Source organism: Salvelinus namaycush, chromosome 17 (genome assembly GCF_016432855.1).
Source record: "Salvelinus namaycush isolate Seneca chromosome 17, SaNama_1.0, whole genome shotgun sequence".
Lineage (NCBI taxonomy): Eukaryota > Metazoa > Chordata > Actinopteri > Salmoniformes > Salmonidae > Salvelinus > Salvelinus namaycush.
Window position 1 is genome coordinate 22,625,473 of NC_052323.1, and position 18,363 is coordinate 22,643,835.

The 18,363-nt window shown below is 42.7% G+C and overlaps 2 protein-coding genes across 7 annotated transcripts; one reads left to right on the top strand and one right to left on the bottom strand.

Annotated features, from left to right (window-relative positions):
* Window positions 1-2,807: 2,807 nt before the first annotated feature.
* Window positions 2,808-10,205, top strand: pabir2 (PABIR family member 2). 5 transcript variants are annotated; one of them, XM_039012447.1, is made up of 11 exons: window positions 2,808-2,973; window positions 3,778-4,060; window positions 4,444-4,522; window positions 4,618-4,671; window positions 5,106-5,149; window positions 5,336-5,414; window positions 5,856-5,957; window positions 6,066-6,151; window positions 6,298-6,362; window positions 7,941-8,052; window positions 8,294-10,205. In XM_039012447.1, exons 2-11 carry the CDS (start codon window positions 3,951-3,953, stop codon window positions 8,436-8,438), a joined length of 876 nt encoding a protein of 291 aa, XP_038868375.1. In that variant the 5' UTR covers window positions 2,808-2,973; window positions 3,778-3,950; the 3' UTR covers window positions 8,439-10,205. The 5 variants fall into 5 exon arrangements, with proteins under 5 accessions (XP_038868375.1, XP_038868374.1, XP_038868373.1 ...); XM_039012446.1 differs by having other exon boundaries at window positions 3,817-4,060; XM_039012445.1 differs by having other exon boundaries at window positions 2,808-4,060.
* A 1,303-nt stretch (window positions 10,206-11,508) lies between these two features.
* Window positions 11,509-16,747, bottom strand: mospd1 (motile sperm domain containing 1). 2 transcript variants are annotated; one of them, XM_039012450.1, is made up of 6 exons: window positions 16,649-16,747; window positions 13,277-13,780; window positions 13,065-13,140; window positions 12,594-12,826; window positions 12,163-12,324; window positions 11,509-11,845 (listed from the first exon to the last, which is right to left on the bottom strand). In XM_039012450.1, the coding sequence occupies exons 2-6, from the start codon at window positions 13,428-13,430 to the stop codon at window positions 11,814-11,816; spliced, it is 657 nt and encodes a 218-aa protein (XP_038868378.1). In that variant the 5' UTR covers window positions 13,431-13,780; window positions 16,649-16,747; the 3' UTR covers window positions 11,509-11,813. The 2 variants fall into 2 exon arrangements, with proteins under 2 accessions (XP_038868378.1, XP_038868379.1); XM_039012451.1 differs by having other exon boundaries at window positions 13,277-13,811; window positions 16,649-16,731.
* Window positions 16,748-18,363: the final 1,616 nt, after the last annotated feature.

The following is an 18,363-nucleotide window of genomic DNA, read 5'->3' on the forward strand; positions in this document are numbered from 1 at the left end:
ACCCAGGAATAGAATCAAAGGAGAACTTCGGCCAGAACGCCACAAACTAATACAGCTGCTGGTGCCTGTAGAATTTGTAAGGCCTCAGACCATTCAACTCAGTCGCACTGCTTTAAGGAGGGTTTATGCTTCAAGTGTCACAGGACAGACCACAGAGGCTTTGAATGTCCAGCAAGAAAACAAGTTGGAGAGGCAACTGCCGAGGCTCCCCCTGGGCCCGCTAAACTAACATGCTCACGCCAAGAGGGGGGCAGTGTGGGCGAACATGTTACACCCCCACAGAACATCACAGATATACGTACTGGAAACACAATGAAAACCGAGGCGATTTATCCGAAAATAGAGAGTAAAGACAGTCTTTTCTATGTTCCAGTAATGGTGTAAGAAATTGTAGAACTTCAAGCTCTGATAGATAGTAGGTCTATGACCTGCACTTTAAGTGAGTCAGCTGAAGACACACTTCTGAGATGTAATGTGATAAAACCAGAGTCTAGAAAGCCAACTCAAGTAGTACTTGTAGGCTGTGGGGGCAACCAGGCACAGCCTAAGTATGAATATGACTTGAACATTGATCTTTTAGATTGCAAGATGGCAGTGTCTGTTTTAGTTGTACCTGGCCAGACAGACGATATGATAGTTGGATCGAACGCCATAAAACACATAATGCAACAGGTTAAGAAAACAAAGTGGTATTGGGACAGCCTATCCAAACCTGCCAAAGGAAATTCACATGGACTTTTACTCAGCATGCTAGCCAACGTGAACCGCTGGCACGGTGACAAAATAGCAGACAAAGTGGGAACCGTAATGCTCAAGCAGAGTGTGACTCTCATGCCTCAACATGAACATTTGGTCTGGGGAAAACTGAAAGAAAAGGTGCCGCTATCAGTTGGTAGTACTGTAGTCATAGAGGCCACTACAGCACGATCTACACCAAGAAATGTCCTAGTAGGATGCACTGTATGTCCTTTGAGGGGTGACAAGTGGGTCCCCATGAAAGTGATCAACATGTTGGACCACCCTATTGTTCTCCGCCGTAACACCAAGTTGGCTGATGTGCACCCATGCCTAGCCCTAGAAGACCTAGAGCTCTATTCCAGCCATGCTGAGAACCCCAGTAAGGTCCAGTCTGCTCTTCAGAATGTCACCCAAGCTGGGGAAGAATGTTCAGTTAGTGGAAAAAGGGTAAAGGAGTATCTACAAAAGTTGGAAGAGTTGGGCTTAACAGAAGTTGACAGAGTCCTGTGAAGTGTCTGATATGTGGAAAGGAAAACTAGTGGACCTTATTGCTCAGTATGAAGGCATCTTCTCCAGGGACCGACTTGACTGTGAAGAAGCGAAGAACGTCATCCACCGTATCCGACTCAAAGATGAAAAGCCTTTCAGGCTGCCGTACAGGAGGGTCTCTCCATCCGACTACCAGAAACTGAGGCAGACGTTAGAGGAAATGGAGGAGCGAGAGCATCGGCTTGATGGGGCAATGGGTATGCATCTTTCTCTGTCCTCTGGTTCAACCATCTGAAATCAGTGCAAATTCTCAACTCTCCTGACGGCTTCCAAACCAGGACAAGGGGGGAGGCCCACTCACTACTGGACTTTCGGATGATGCCCCGCTCCTCCATTCCAATACCATTCCATTCACTCCATTCCAGCCATTATTATGAGCCGTCCTCCCCTCAGCAGCTTCCTGTGGTGCAACTGTATAACTTTTTGAGGATCTGAGGGCCAATGCCAAATCTTTTCAGCCTCCTGAGGGGGAAGAGGCATTGTGTTTGAACCATGATATGTCCTTAGTGATGTGGACACCAAGGAACTTGAAGCTCTCAACTTTCTCCACGACAGCCCTGTCGATGTGAATTGGGACGTGCTCGGCCCTCCTTTTCCTGTAGTCCACGATCAGCTCCTTTGTCTTGCTTACGTTGAGAGAGAGGTTGTTGTCCTGGCACCACATTGCCAGGTATCTGACTTCCTTCCTATAGGCTGTCTCATTGTCGTCGGTGATCAGGCCTTCCACCGCTGTGTCGTGGCAAACTTAATTATGCTGTTGTAGTCGTGCGTGGCCACGCAGTCATGGGTGAAACAGGGAGTACCCGAGGGATCTAATCACTCACCCCTGAGGGGCCCCCGTGTTGAGGGTCAGCGTGGTGGATACATTGTTGCCTACCTTACCACCTGGGGGTGGGTCATCAGGAAGTCCAGGATCCAGTTACAGAGGGAAGTGTTCAGAAGGATGTTACAGACTACTAGAGCCACACACACACACACACCACAAGAGTGTATTAGAGTTTATTTTATTTCCCAGCATTTTAAAAATGATTTTACAGAATAGGATTTGGGGGGGTGCATTATGTTCCATAAAGATTTCATAATGATTTTTCATTTCACAAGTAGTAGTTATTACATATTTCTAGAATGTAATTGATTGATGAACATTTACGTACAATTTTATCCACTGTATATTTATTACATAGGCCCAAGCCTACTCTTCCAGAAGATTATGCAGTAAGGCCATGGCTGCCCTTCTATCGTCAACAATATGTAACAAACGTTTGAAGTTGACATGTTGCACACATTACATAGATCAAGTGTCTGGAGGGGTGACCCGTCATAACAATTGATCAACACCGTAAATTCATATAAGTAGAAAATTGGGCTGTTGGACTGTATGACGTCTCTAGGATATAACTCACAATCGCTGCAGCCATTGGTCAATTGTCTGCTTTTCAAACGGGCACATTAAAGACTTTTTATTGGATCCTTCTGCTGTCGGTCAGCCTGAAAGCACCAAAAGGGGCGGGAAATTTGGTACTGGTGGAGCGTTCTCGGCTGTTCCAGTAGCAGATTGATTAACAAAATTGGTCATCGACTATAGCAGCTAGCGACACTTTTTCAGAGTATTGTGAAGGGAAATGCTCGATATATGGCTGAGGGAGAACTATACAAGTTATGTAGGTTGATGAACCTCTGAACATGGTAATGTAACTTTCAAACTAGCATAGCTTCATCATCACATCACCATTTGATTTAGCTAACGACGTTACCGTTAACTAACGTTAGCCAGTTGGTTTGATATCCTATTATCTTCGAGCTAACTCACGTTAAATAGCTTTTGCCGTTCTATATACAAGCTGATAACGAGACGTCGTTATACAAACTACAGTCATTTTGGATTGTATCGTTTCAATTGTCGACATGGATTCACTTGGCTAACGTTAACCTGTCTTTCTAAACAGTTGGCTACATATCACTTGCTTGCTCCTCGAGACTAGCTAACGTTAACTGGGAACCACTATTTTCACGCACTTTGATATCGAAATAGTTTCCCCCCGTAACAGGTTGAGAATTACTGTAACAGATGAGACTGAGATTACGGCTAGGGAAACGGTTATCTAGCGAAAATGCTCTCCTTACCTGCTACGAAAATCACTTTGTATCGAAGTGCGGTGAGGAGGGTTTCCCAAACTCTGTCGGTGGGGGGAAACCATGTTTGGGAAACCATGCCCTAGTTAACGTTTACTCACTAGCTAGTTTAATTAGCAAGTACCGTAGTTAGCAAGCAACTTGGCATTGTCTGTAGATAGCTAGGCTAACTAGCATAGGCCAGGGTTCTGTGTGAGCTCTGATTAGCTTGCTAGCTAGCAGCAACAAGTACTAGAAGTTGCCTTAGCCAAAGATAACCGGAAAAATATTCACGAGTGTCACTTGCTGGAACTTAAACCAATAGAAAATTGCACGAGCCTAAACAAACATTAAACTTGTTGCTGGTTAACTCCACAGGTGGGCTATGTTTGCTCTATTCATGTCGGTGTTTTTCAGATCCATCAATCAGCATTGGTGTAGTTGCCTACATAGAACGTTGCTTTGCATCACCATGTAGCTTCGCATGGGTGGCCTGGAACGTCGCAGGCGTTTCTGAAGACATCTTGAATCAGCTAAAAGAGGACACCAGGATGAGCAATCAAGAGAAGATGGAATTGGACCTCGAAATCCCATCTTCACTAGTTCAGAGTGACGGACAACTGAGACGTTCCAACAGTGCCCCAATGATAAATGGCCTAAGGTTTTTAGAAAATGTTATCTTACTTGTATCACTCTGCACGTCACATACCTTCAGACTTGCGATCTAGTCATCATTCAACTACCTTCTCTGCTGTGAGGCGTGTGGACAATTCAGTCATGCAACAGAAAACCAGCAGAGTTAACAAGGCCACCAGTCTCTCGATCAGGCTGAGTTGGTAGTATAATACTCTGACACTCGGCGCATTGTAGTCAATGTATATGTCCCAAATGGCATCTTATTTCCTATATAGTGCTCAACTTTTGACCAGAGCCCTATGGCACCCTATTCCTTACATTGCACTACTTTGGTCAAAAGTAGTGCACTATATAGGGTGCCATTTAGGACACCAACATGGTGGTGTTAATGTGTCTGTCCTTTTCTAGTGAACATTCCCAGGTGTTCCAGAGTGAGATTCTATGCAGCAGGAGAAACAGCACCACTGTTGTCAACCGCCCTAATATAGTATGGAAATGAAGAGTATAATCAAAATAATCTGCTTGTACTCTTACTAAGTAATATCTTATAGACTGGGTGATTCATTGAAGTCCATCTTGCAGGTCCCTTCATCACCCATTCGTGTCCCCAGCACTAGGCTTCATCAGCTCAAACAGGTAAGTACGACTGCATTACATGCTCATTAGCCCAAGCTATTATTTTAGCTGCTCTGCATGTCAGCCCCTTATCCATAGGGAGTGTCTGTGACTGCAAAACAACACTTAAAATGTATTATATTTCCTCGCTGTCAAAATGTGCAAAAAGGTCTTCTATCCATTTTTGCAATTTGATGCTTTTAATGACTGTTAGCAAGCTGGACAGAGTGAAGAGACTAAATACATTTCTATAGTTTAGATTTGGTTTGTCATTTCAATGTCTAAGTGGCACCTTATTCCCTACATAGTGCACTATTTCAGAACTCATGGTCTCAGCAGTCTGATTTTGTAATATTCTCCAACAACTGTTGACTGGACTTGTCTGTCAGCCTGTTTGAGGCGTAGGTAAGACACCATAATATCACTCACCAACCTCCTGTCTATGCTTCTTACAGGAGGAAGGTGTGGATTTGATGAATAGAGAGACTGCCCATGAACGGTAAGACTCATGCATTGAGGCTTGCTAGTTGGTGATGGAATTCAGTTTATTGGCCTTCAAGACATTAAGCTATTTATGTACCACTCTGTAATATGATATTGTATACTTTGTCAATAACTGTGGTTGATTGTCATTGGCTCAACCCTTTCAGGAAAAAAGTTTGGATGCATTTCTTGTCTACCATAGGGAGGTTCAAGCAGCCATGCAGATGAGCCAGTCCTGGGAGGAGAGTCTGAGCCTGGTGAGAAATGATGACGCTCCCATGGTAACAAGGAGATTTCCTCTTCCACAAATAGGCATATGCACTCCACCATTTGAGGCTCTCACCACTTCAGCGTTCATGTATTTAGGCAGAGCACTAGCATGTAAGATAAATTTGGCTTCATCCCAAATGGCATCCTATTGCCTAAGTAGTGAACTACTTTTGACCAGAACCCTATGGGCCCTGGTCAACTAAAGTAGTGCACAAAATTAAGAATAGTACTGTTTGTGCATTTGGTTTGATGGGCTACCTCCCCACTGTTGCCCTGGGCCAGTGAGAGCTCCTCTCCTTGTAGGGGGTGTGACCAATAACATGCTTCAGCCAATGTTCTCTGAAGAACAGAATCAGTTGGTAGTATAATACTCTTCCAACCACCGTATAGTATAATGAATTGTTACATTTACCCAGATTACAATCTTCCTTGTGCAACCCCCCCCCACACAGAGCGACAATGACTTTGAGAAATCTGCATCGTCGTCTCCAAAGCGGATCGACTTTATGCCCGTGTCCCCTGCCCCATCACCTACTAGAGGGATAGGGAAAAAGGTATGTGCATCCACTGCAACTCTAGTACTGATGCCTGGCAGATGGAACCAGAAATGTATCTCTGGCAGAGTCCTGGCTAATCATAATATTTTCCTCTCCAATGAGCAGCAGTGCTTCTCCCCTTCATTGCAAATCCTGGTGAGCAGCCACGGCCTATCCCCCAGCCCTATACCTAGCCCAACGCGACGCTTCAGGTGAGTGCTCTGACTAGGGCTAGCTCTTATCACTGACAACTGCCATTCATAGTCATACACCACATTGTCATTACACTATTCATCAGTTTGATTAGTGAGTCACTGCTATAAATGTTGTCTCGTTGGCGGTCTTCTCTTGTCTCTAGCCGGCGGAGCCAAAGCCCCATTCACTGCATCAGGCCCAGCATCCTGGGGCCCATCAAACGTAAAGGTGGGTCAACCCGTATGTATGCTTTCACAGGTCAAAAAGCATTGCTAATGCCACATCCATACATGGAGTGTACAAAACATTAAGGACACCTGCTCCTTTTCTAGCTTTAATATTGTGGCTTCGATCAATGGAATTGCACCCAACTCAGTATCAGGTAGGGTTTCTTAATGCTTTGTATACTTGGTATGTCTCATGCAGGCATACAGTGCATTCGGAGAGTATTCCCTTTTTCCACCTATTGTGGTGTTACAGCCTTCTAAAATGTATTTAAGATATTTTTTTCTTCAATCTACGCACAATACCCCATAATGACAAACTGAAAACAAGTTTAGATTTTTTTTTGTTGCAAATCTATTAAAAAAATAGATTCAGACCCTTTGCTATGAGACTCAAAATTGAGCTCCGGTGCATCCTGTTTCCATTGATTGTCCTTGAGATGTTTCTACAACTTGTTTGTTTCTTCTTTGATGTTTCTACATTGGAGTCCACCTGTAGTAAATTCTATTGATTGGACATGATTTGGAAAGGCACACACCTGTCTAAGGTCCCACAGTTGACGGTGCATGTCAATGCAAAAACCAAGCCATGAGGTCGAAGGAACTGTCCCCAGAGCTCCGAGACAGGATTGTGTCAAGGGACAGATCTGAGGAAGGGTACCAAAACAATTCCGTAGCGTTGAAGTTCCCCAAGAACACAATGGCCTCCATCATTCTTAAATGGAAGAAGTTTAGAACCACCGAGACTACCTAGAGCTCCCAAAAAAGGTTCTCTGGTCTGATCGAAACAAAGATTGAACTCTTTGGCCTGAATGCCAAGCGTCACGTCTGGAGGAAACCTTGCACCATTCCTATGGTGGTAGCAGCATCATGCTGTGGATGTTTTTCACCGGCAGGGACTGGGAGACTAGTCAGGATCAAGGGAAAGATGAACGGAGCAAAGTACAGATCCTTGACGAAAACATGCTCAGGACCTAAGAGTTGGGCAACGGTTCATCTTCCAACAGCCAACACAACGCAGAAGTGGCTTTGGGACTGGTCTCTGAATGTCCTTGAGTGGTCCAGCCAGAGACCGGGCTTGAACCTGATCGAACATCTCTGGAGAGACCTGAAAATAGCTGTGTTGCGACGTTCCCCATCCAACCTGACCGAGCTTGAGAGGATCTGCATAGAAGAATGGGAGAAAGTAAAAAAAATACAGACTTGCCAAGCTTGAAGCGTCACACCGAAAAGATGAGGCTGTAATTGCTGCCGAAGGCGCTTCAACAAAGTACTGAGTAAAGGGTCTTGATACTTATGTGAATGTGATGCCATTTTCTAAACCTGTTTTTGCTTTATCATTATGGGGTATTGTATGTAGATTGGGGGGGACAATTTAATCAATTGTAGAATAAGGCTGTAACTTAACAAAATGTGGAAAAAGTCAAGGTCTGAATACTTTTCCGAATGCACTGTACATGCATACATCAGCCCCTTTAACTGTTGGAAGTTTGGAGCTTAAGGTGTGAGGGCATTTTGTGAGTTGGTGTTATGTCCTATGGATGTTGGTTCTCTATTGATGACCTGTCTTTGTCTTCTGTAGGGGAGATGATGGAGACTGAGAGCCAGCCAAAGAGGCTCTTCCAGGGGACCACCACAATTCTGTCCTCTGATGTACTCGTGCCCCAAGTCCAACTGCCAGACTTCACCTCCAGGTGAGTGTTCCTCAGACTTGATCAAAGCTACCCCTGCAAACACATGTTACAACTGTTTAGCATTGGCTGCCAATGGTCTCTTGACAAGACTATTTGTTTCACAAGTTGAACAGTTTCAGTTCCCTCTCTGCCATTAGGCTAGACTTTGCACCTCCATATGATGAACATTATCACAATGTGACCCATTGTCATTGAATATCTAACAGTTTGCTTGATGAAATGGGTATTTTCCTCTCGCCAGTCTCTCTCCGCCGGATGTGCTGGACGGCAGCCTCAGCAGTGTGGGTTCTTCCACTGGCTCGCCATCTAAGATGGAGGGCATCTCTGAGTCTCCTTCCTCCAGTAACTCTCCCTTCAACCCCCTCCAGGACCACTCCCCAAAATGAACAAGGGAACATGAGACTCTAAACAAGAGTGAAGGCACGAAAGCCACCTCAACTGTACGACACCCCCCCCAAATCACTTTGCTTTAGCTAATGTGGGAATCCCTTCCCATGCTGTTTGCTTTTGCTAGGGGAGGAGAGTCTAGGTATTTGCATTGAAAGGAAACCAAAGCCCTGGATGTGAGCTGTGGACACACCATGCTGTAGTAGACTAGTGCGATGCTATGAGAACAGTAGTTAGATATGGATCCTTTACATGGTGCTGCTTAGCCCCACAGTGACCAGAACAGCCAAGTTGTCAACCCTGCATCACATCACTGTCAGCTTCCAGCCCCATCCCCTACTTCCTTTTCCAGCTTCACACTGGAGGGACTGAGCACTGGATGGAGACAGTCGCTCACTAAGTCAGTTTTCCTGTTTTCTTTATAGAAAACTAATTCTCCAGGTGTTTTTGATGTGCACAAAACTGTCCGCAGGTCTTGTATGAATGAAAGGATATAACTTGTTCCCATTTGTAAGTATGTATATAATTTTTCGTGTCATTAGTTTTATGTTTTGTGATTGGCTGAGTGATGACTGCGGGCACAGGGCTTCAACAGTGAACTAACAGTTCTCTCGAGGGGATTGGAAATGTTCTTACTAGTCATTTATCCTGAAAGAACAGTTTTCAGTTTATAGTCACCAAGATGTGGGGTATCATTCTGGTTAATTTTCTAAATTTGGCACTTAATCTGGCCCCCCTCTGGTATTAGGTAACTACAGTTGCCAGTGGTTTGGGTCATGTCTACCCATCCCTGCAGATTTTACTCTGAAGGGAAGTAAGCGGGGGGAGGGGGGGGGGGGCACACAGTCTGGATTTGAACACTACAGACTCGGGTCTCTGAATCCTACTGCCTGGATATATCTGTAGACCTGCAGGATGTGCAACAATTGTGTTTACTTCTGAAGCTTTTAGGGAAATAATTTGTTTTCTTGTTTGAAGCCACTTTGTAAATGTAACTGACTTTTTTTTAGGCTACATTATTGCATTTTATATTGAACATTAGAATAGCTCACCCTATTCTCAATACTCTGCAATTAAATCAATAGATTGGTTTAGGATAAGCACACTGAGGTAGAGGACAGAACATGGTGGCATTTCAAAAGGGATTGGGTGAGTGGGCTTATGTCGGTCTACTGTGGTCAACATTTGTCCTAAAAGCTTTGTGCAGAATGTGTCACTGGATTGGTTGGTTATGAATAACATTTGCAATGAACATTCATAAGCAATACCAAAGACTTATCAGGGGAACTGTGAAAGCAAACTTCAGTTATACACTGATTCACAAATTCATTTTAAGGCCGCTGTAAAACATTTGGGTTCAGTAATTTCAGTTCAACTCTTAAATTTGATATTTTCCCCTCGTTCAGGGTATGGTGTCTTTACAAAGGGAGTGGGAGACTTCATGTACAAAAGTGATTATACATTTTCATTGATATATGTAAATGAAACAGCGTTATGAATACTGAGTGTCTTTAAAGAAACTGCAAGCTGGTCGATCAGGTATGCTTGCACTGCTGTCAATGTAATTGGTGTTTTTTTTAAATTATTTTTGATTATATCCTGTTCATTTTTCAATTTGTCTGAATGTCTAGGGCATGAGATTGGCAAAGTAAATTAAGTGTATATGGGCAGGTGGGAGACTTGTTAGACTGCTTGCCAAAGTTTTCCCCCCTGAGCCTTTTAATTTGAACACGAGGGTAAATAAATTGTCTATTTCCATTCAATGACTTCTGGTTGTTGGCAATGTTTTGCTCATCTCTTTGGCCTCTTCATTATGCTTTGAATTGACAATTTTTTTTCAGAACAATTGAGTTTTTTTCAATTTAACCTATTTACTGGAGTCCTGCTGAGACAAGTATATTTTGCAGATGAGCCCTGTGTACACAAAGCAACGCAATCAAAGAAAAACATTCAGTAAAAAGGCTTTTTGGTTTAAGTTGAGCAAAAAAAATCAGATAAATGTGTAAGCAAGGTTTGAAATTATTGTTTTAGTCAAACATCTGTTTGGGGTTCTTGCGGTCAATCTGCAATTTGTTCAAGAAAAAAATTGGCCCGCGGCTGAATCAAGTTGATGCTCCCTGCTCTAGCAGCACCGATTCATCAAATTTCAGAGTAAGGTGCAAAAAAAAACGTATTTGAGTTAATGACGTACGGTGGAAGTCTATGCAGGAGGGAGTTGTTGCTGCCCATTTCTTCATAATGTGTTTGGCCTTGTAGCCATGTCCCAAGCTTCCAGTCACTTGTGGACCCCTCATCACTGGCTCACAAGTGCTGAGTAGGTGAACTGATCAGACTTGTATAAAGAGATCGCCTTACTATCTTGTGCTGATTCAAGATTTTTTATTAGGCATTTGATGGAACAACATTGACATTGTACAGCAAGTAAACATGTCTTTCATCGGAAGAGGACATTTCCTTTGGTCACATTTGAAATCTTTTTGTTTTGTATATTGCGTCTGGAAAAGTAACACTTCCGTTCAGATAAGTATCCACACGTGCATGTAACTGCATTTAGTCAGATTCAGTCAATACTAGCTACAAAAGAGTACATTGTTTTATTCTAAGCAGACAATATTAAGATGTGGTTACAGGTGAAGACCATAAAAGCTTTTTAATGACAAAGCTGCAATATGTAACTTTTTAGGTGACCTAACCAAATTCACATTGAAATGTGAGTTATAGCTGTCACTCACTGAAAGTCTGAAGCGGTAGATCTGTTCTGTGCACTATTTCTATGCTTCCCGGTAAGTTTGTCTTAATTTAGGTTTTATACACCAGCTTCAAACAGCTGAAAATATATTTCACAGCTGTTTCAATGGAACAATGATTCTCTACACTAAACATGGCTTGTTTTGTCACAAACAAATTAGGCAAACGATTTGAATTTCAGCAACCATGGCAGAGCGATTTCTACATATTGCACCTTTATGTACATGAAATCACAACTTCAAATTGCCCTAATGTGTAACAGCAAATCGCCAACTTTACCATTGTCTGTTACTTAATGGCCATGGAACTCGACACAGGATATGAAGTCAAACACAATTTAATGACCCCCATGTTTTTATACAAACGCTTCCTCCCACGGCTGCAGACCCACACAATGCCCTCCATCCACAATGTTATTTCTGTGCCCGCTGCATCAGTCAGTATTATGTTTTTATTTCAAAACAATTAAATGTATGTTTTTGGGACAGAGGAAGGGGGAATTGACCGGATACCCCCTCCCCCTCAACACTACCCTTTCAAGCATGTAGTTGCCTTGGGTGAGTGAATGTTCTCTTCTCTTTTGTATCCTCTTCTCCTCGTTCTCTCTTTCCAGCCCCCATAGCACTTCATGTACGCAGGATAACCATTGTAAGAAGACCTGTAACATAGATAAACAATCAATTCTCAGCAGGATTATGCTCCAGCAGTATCGTGCAGACAGAATGGATAGAACAAGAGTAATCAAAGCAAACCCCATAGTCTAGTTTAGTGTACTGCTTTTGACCAGGGCTTATAGGCCTCTGGTCAAAAGTAGTGCACTATATAGGGAATAGGGTGCCATTTGGGACGTAGAAGACAACGTGTGTGTGTGTGCGCTGAGTGACTCCCATGAAGTATTATCAATTCATATCCATTGAAATTGGTGATAGAATGAAACATAGCGAGCATGCAATTGTTCATCAAGGGTTTGCTCACCTAGAACGTAAGCAGCTACAAGTTTCTTGGTAACACTTAAGTGGAGGTAGACAGGCACGGTGGATTCTTGCTCCCCCAGTGTGGGCAGCATGAGGGCAGCCATACACACCAACCCCAACAGCACCGTCAGCAGGCTTGGGCCCCCAGACTGAGAGCGGCTCTCTGTACAACACACACACCCACACACCATAACAATCCACTGCTCTCACTTGATCACTCCTGTCTTGTATTGGTGTCTGGCACCACCAAGTGTCAGGACAATATAATGACATGCAGTGCCTCCATTTCAGTTAGTTCACCTAAACAACAAATGTAGCCTGCATAATGTTGGCTAATATATTTTTGGTCTCAGGGTACATAACACACTTAATAGGTATTGATAGCTAAGTTTGGGCGAGATATCCCTTTTCAGCAGCGAGTCATACTCCTACCTGTCTGGAAGGTGGTCTGCTCAAAGAAGACGCTGTCTGCTAGCTGTTCCCTCATCTGTCGCTCTTCCTCCTGGGGCCGGGGGCTGGGGGGCTCCTGGGCAGCCGAGGGCCTCAGAGTGGCCGTCACTTCCTTCCGGCCCAGGGCCTTCCTCTGGCTCTGCTCAGACACCTGCAGCCGGAACTTATCAGACACCCCATAGTGACATGCCCGCACATCTTTGTGTCGAATCACTCTGAGAACAGACAGACACACAGAGGAAAATACAAAGGAACGATAAGAATATTTGACTGGAATGACTGCATTTTCTAAGCAGAAGCTTGCTTCCAATTAAATAATTCTCTATTATTGCTTGCTATTTCATAAGTTGCACTCAGGCTTGCAGGGGCACATCATGTCCTTCATTAATATGCCTTAAAGGAGGATAACTGATGGTCCTAGTTATGACATGTAATAGTAAGCTTATTACTCACATGTCAACACAGCACTGTGGTTTGACGGCTCCGGTGGCATCCACCACGGTATACTTGTTGGGCGCTGTGCATAGCACTGACCGAGAAAATAAACTGTGAATGAGTAGTGTATACTCAACAGTATCAATGTGGTTCTCTTGAATCCTTAATTGATGGCTAAAATGGTTCTTATATCAATACCTTGTTATCTTGAAACCCAATGTTTTATTTACCTTTGAACTTGAGGGCGAACTCATAGGGGTTGTAGAGGGTGAGAACCTGCTTGTGGGAGGTCTGCTCGTCCGCGTAGAAGACAAGCTCTGTGGGGAACACGAACACGGGAAGGCTTCCTTCCACTAGCTCAGGCTGTCCACTCTGCTGCTGCATTGGCTCCAGCTGAGCTCACTCCCCAGTCCTTTTCTCTCGTCCTATGTGTCTGGCAGGGCCCTCTCTCTGGAAGCTCTGCAGGTGTGTCTGGCAGGGCCCTCTCTCTGGAAGCTCTGCAGATGTGTCTGGCAGGGCCCTCTCTCTGGAAGCTCTGCAGATGTGTCTGGCAGGGCCCTCTCTCTGGAAGCTCTGCAGATGTGTCTGGCAGGGCCCTCTCTCTGGAAGCTCTGCAGATGTGTCTGGCAGGGCCCTCTCCCTGGAAGCTCTGCAGGTTTGTAACCTCCCCTCACGTGCAGATGGCCCTTCCCACGCACCCTCAGCTCCTTAGCAGCATAACGTAGTGCTGCACCCTGGTAAACAACAACAGTCTCAGTGGTGAGACTTCATTCCAACCAAGTACACCACAGATTAATGACTAATTGTGTATAGTTATAAAGTAGCAGTCAAAAGTTTGGACACACCTACTCATTCTAGGGTTTTTCTTTATTTTTTACTATTTTCTACATTGTAGAATAATAGTGAAGATGTCAAAACTATGAAATAACAAATATGAAATCATGTAGTAACCAAAAAAAAACTATAAAAATATATTTTATATTTGAGACTCTTCAAAGTAGCCACCCTTTGCCTTGACAGCTTTGCACACTCTTGGCATTCTATCAACCAGCTTCATGTGGAATGCTTTTCCAACAGTCTTGAAGGAGTTCCCACATATGCTGAGCACTTGTTGGCTGCTTTTCCTTCACTCTGCGGTCCAACTCATCCCAAACCATCTCAACTGGGTTGAGGTCGGGTGATCGTGTAGGCCAGGTCATCTGATGCACCACTCCATCACTCTCCTTCTTGGTCAAATAGCCCTTACACAGCCTGGAGGTGTGTTGGGTCATTGTCCTGTTGAAAAACAAAATGATAGTTCCACTAAGCACAAACCAGATGGGATGGCATATAGCTGCAGAATGCTGTGGTAGCCATCCTGGTTAAGTGTGCCTTGAATTCTAAATAAATCAGACAGTGTCACCAGCAAAGGACAGATTTCCACCGGTATAATGTCCATTGCTCGTGTTTCTTGGCCCAAGCAAGTCTCTTCTTCTTATTGGTGTCCTTTAGTAGTGGTTTCTTTGCAGCATTCGACCATAAAGGCCTGATTCACTCAGTCTCCTCTGAATAGTTGATGTTGAGATGTGCCTGTTACTTGAACACTGTGAAGTATTTATTTGGGCTGCAATCTGAGGTGCAGTTAACTCTAATGAACTTATCCTCTGCAGCAGAGGTAATTCTGAGTCTTCCTTTCCTGTGGCGGACCTCATGAGAGCCAGTTTCATCATAGCGCTTGATGGTTTTTGCGACTGCACTTGAAACTTTCAAAGTTCTTGAAATATTCCGCATTGACTGACCTTCATGTCTTAAAGTAATGATGGACTGTTGTTTCTCTTTGCTTATTTGAGATGTTCTTGCCATAATATGGACTTAGTATTTTACCAAATAGGGCTATCTTCTGTATACCACCCCTACCACCCCTATTATTTCGCCACTATGGCCTATTTATTGCCTTACCTCCCTAATCTTACTACATTTGCACACACTGTATATAGACATTTCTATTGTGTTATTGACTGTACTTTTGTTTATCCCATGTGTAACTCTGTGTTGTTTGTGTCACACTGCTTTGCTTTATCTTGGCCAGGTTGCAGTTGTAAATGAAAACTTGTTCTCAACTGGCCTACTTGGTTAAATAAAGGTGAAATAAAAAATTTAAATAAAAAAATACCCTTATCACAACACAACTGATTGACTCAAATGTATTAAGAAGGAAAGAAATTCCACAAATTAACTTTTAACAAGGCACACCTGTTAATTGAAATACATTCCAGGTGACTACCTCATGAAGCTGGTTGAAGGAATGCCAAGAGTGTGCAAAGCTGTCATCAAGGCAAAGGGTGGCTACTTTGATGAACCTCAAATATAACATATATTTTGATTTGTTTAACACTTTTTTGGTTACTACATGATTCCACATGTGTTATTTCATAGTTGTGATTTCTTCACTATTATTCAACAATTTAGAAAATAGTAAAAATAAAGAAAAACCCTGGAATAAGTAGGTGTGTGCAAACTTTTGACTGGTACTGTATATGATTATGGTAAATATTTATAATCCATATTTCATCCCTTCATTAACTTTTCATGTAATATGATAAGGGAGACTGTATTAATTTAGAGTTGGAGGTTATTCCATTGTACCAATGCCAGGACCTGTGTACAATACAATGGGAAAACATCAAGATTAAAGCATTTGTGGTGTGGTCACAAACATATTTTCATTTGATTTGAAATGGCAAGAATCTGTAAATATTAGTCAGACTGTATGTAAATAGTATCTTAATAATAGCCTATTGATGGGGGTGGGTGTTGGGGGTGATACAGTAGCTTAAAATCTGCAGTAGGTCCATATGGATTCTCTCTTTTAATAACATAGCTAGTTAAAGTCTGCCTCAACATGGCTAATCACGTGAACATGTTTTGTTTACTTGGAGAATTTCAGAACTGGACGAAACACATTCATGTGTGAAATTGTTTCGCAATAGTTTTGTGAACTTTGAATAACGCACCAGAGGACAATATATCGACGAAGTGATTAATTAAATTATTAACACTGAAAACTTTACTGTAGCTAGGCACTTTTTGTTCCAAAATATGTTAGCTGAATAGCAACATTTTAAACAGTAATCTTAGCTAGTTCACTAGTTGCTTTACAAATCCAAAGGTAACGTTACATACGACATTATACGATCTAGCTAAATAGCCGAGACTAAATATATTGCACTCTAGTCAATCCATGCTAGTGACGTGTTGCTGATTAATGCCAAATTATGTTTGGCTTGCTAACTAGCTACACGGATTTCATAACAATAACAAGCTAGTTAGCTATCAACATAACAAAGTAGTTAGGTAGCTAGTTGAGTGATTGGGGGGGTGAACGCTTTCCAACTTGACTGTACACCAGATGTTTATATAGCTAATGTTACGTACACCATGATCTGCCAAATAACGTCGTTAGCCATCAAAACAAAGACGCATTAACGTTAGCTAGCAAGCGAACCACACTGGCAACCGTAGCTATTTTGGTGACAGGCTAGCTGACACAAGCAATGTCATTCCAAAAATGTCATCTGTATCTGAATAATTCATAGGAACTGTTGCAAATAGTAGTGTTTTACCTTATTGTCGTCAATTTGTGGGGGTATTGTTTTGCAGAGCCCACCCTGTTTTCTGTCGTTCTTTTCTTTGTCAATACTGCAGGTCACGCTGTGAATTCTGGGATATCGGAGGGAGAAGGAATTCCGCCAGAGTAGATTAATTACGTCATCAGTGTTCCTACCATGACATTATAATATGGAGTATGGACACACTGTATTTACCTGCTGTTAAAGCCACATTAAATAAAATGTGTCAACTGGGCAAGACTTGATTCCTTGTCAAGCACTATTTTTCTTGATTGAGTTAGTTCATTGCATTATTTTGTTGCATGCTGTCATGTGGCTGGACCACATGGTCTACTTAGAGCCTCAGAGCAGGCCTAGATTCAGTTAACTCTTGACAAAGTCTGAAAGCTTACTCAGTACTGGTGCAATTATAATACTAATACTACTAATAATGGTATCTTAAAGTCACATATTATTTGCTTTAATAACAACCTTTATATATATATATTGGTTATTACACTCTAGACCACTTGTGTAGTGCACAAATGATTCTGAACAGGTGACAGGTCCATGCACCTGTCAATGTGCCTGCATTGATATGTAAACGTTTTATAGGCCAGGGTTGAAAACATTCAACATTTGTGTTCAACAATATAGAGAGTCAACAAATGTCAACATTTTTATTAATTGAGACTTATTGAAACATCAGGCTTGCAAAATGCATACACTGTTTATAAACTCTGTAGCCCATAAAGTGATGTTTGTGTGTTGTGTCATCAGTGATTATTATGCAAGATTGCTCACTTCCTGTAACCGATAAAAGGATCTACCGTAAATCTGCATGTAAATGTACTGGCAGCTATCACAGCAGTTTATTTTACTGCCTGCTACGTTTAGGTTAAGGACAGCAAGTCGACAACCCTCCCTCTCCGTCATATTCAGCCAAGTACACGAGTCTCTAGTTAAGACAGCCACAAAGTCAAAATTGGCAACGACAAAATAAGCTTATTAGCAGTGTGGTAAGGTTAGATAAATCGAATTGTAAGAAGATAAATGGTAGAAATGGGCGGGGTTTAGCCATAATTATGACTTTGTGGCTGTGTTAACTAGTGACGACCCAAACAGGCAGAGGGGCGGTCGCTGCATATGTCCCTGACCCAAAAAACGAAAAGGTTTTGGTAAACAGTGTGCTCCTACTGTCTTTAAAACGTCTTCTACAGAAATTACACAACGATTCCCAAGTAGCAGAAACATAAGATAAGGAGCCATGATGAGGCAGCAGCAGAACATTCACCTTCGTGCAAGCACGCATTCGCACTGGAGATTTTGCATTTTGCAATATGGCGCTTCGAGGTGCTGCTTGCACAGAGATTAACATGGAGGGGAAGGTGAGGGAAGGCACGATTATTATCAAAATCGTACGGTGATGCGACTCTCTCGCACCCTCCCCCACCAAGACAGTAAAACGGGAACGAGGGATGGGGGGTCGTCGTCCTTTATGTTCAACTATCCCATACCACTAATTCATACTCGCAAATTATGAGGTCATATTGCTTTTTGAGTATATGTTGTATGTATGTGAAGTCATTACAACGTTATACTATGCAGAATAGAATGGCCATATCATCAATATTTGTATTAATGTATCTTCTTGCAAAAGTACATGGATCCCCTCTCTGAATGATCCTCTGTTTAGCAGAACAGAAGCGAGAAATCATCTCGACCTTATT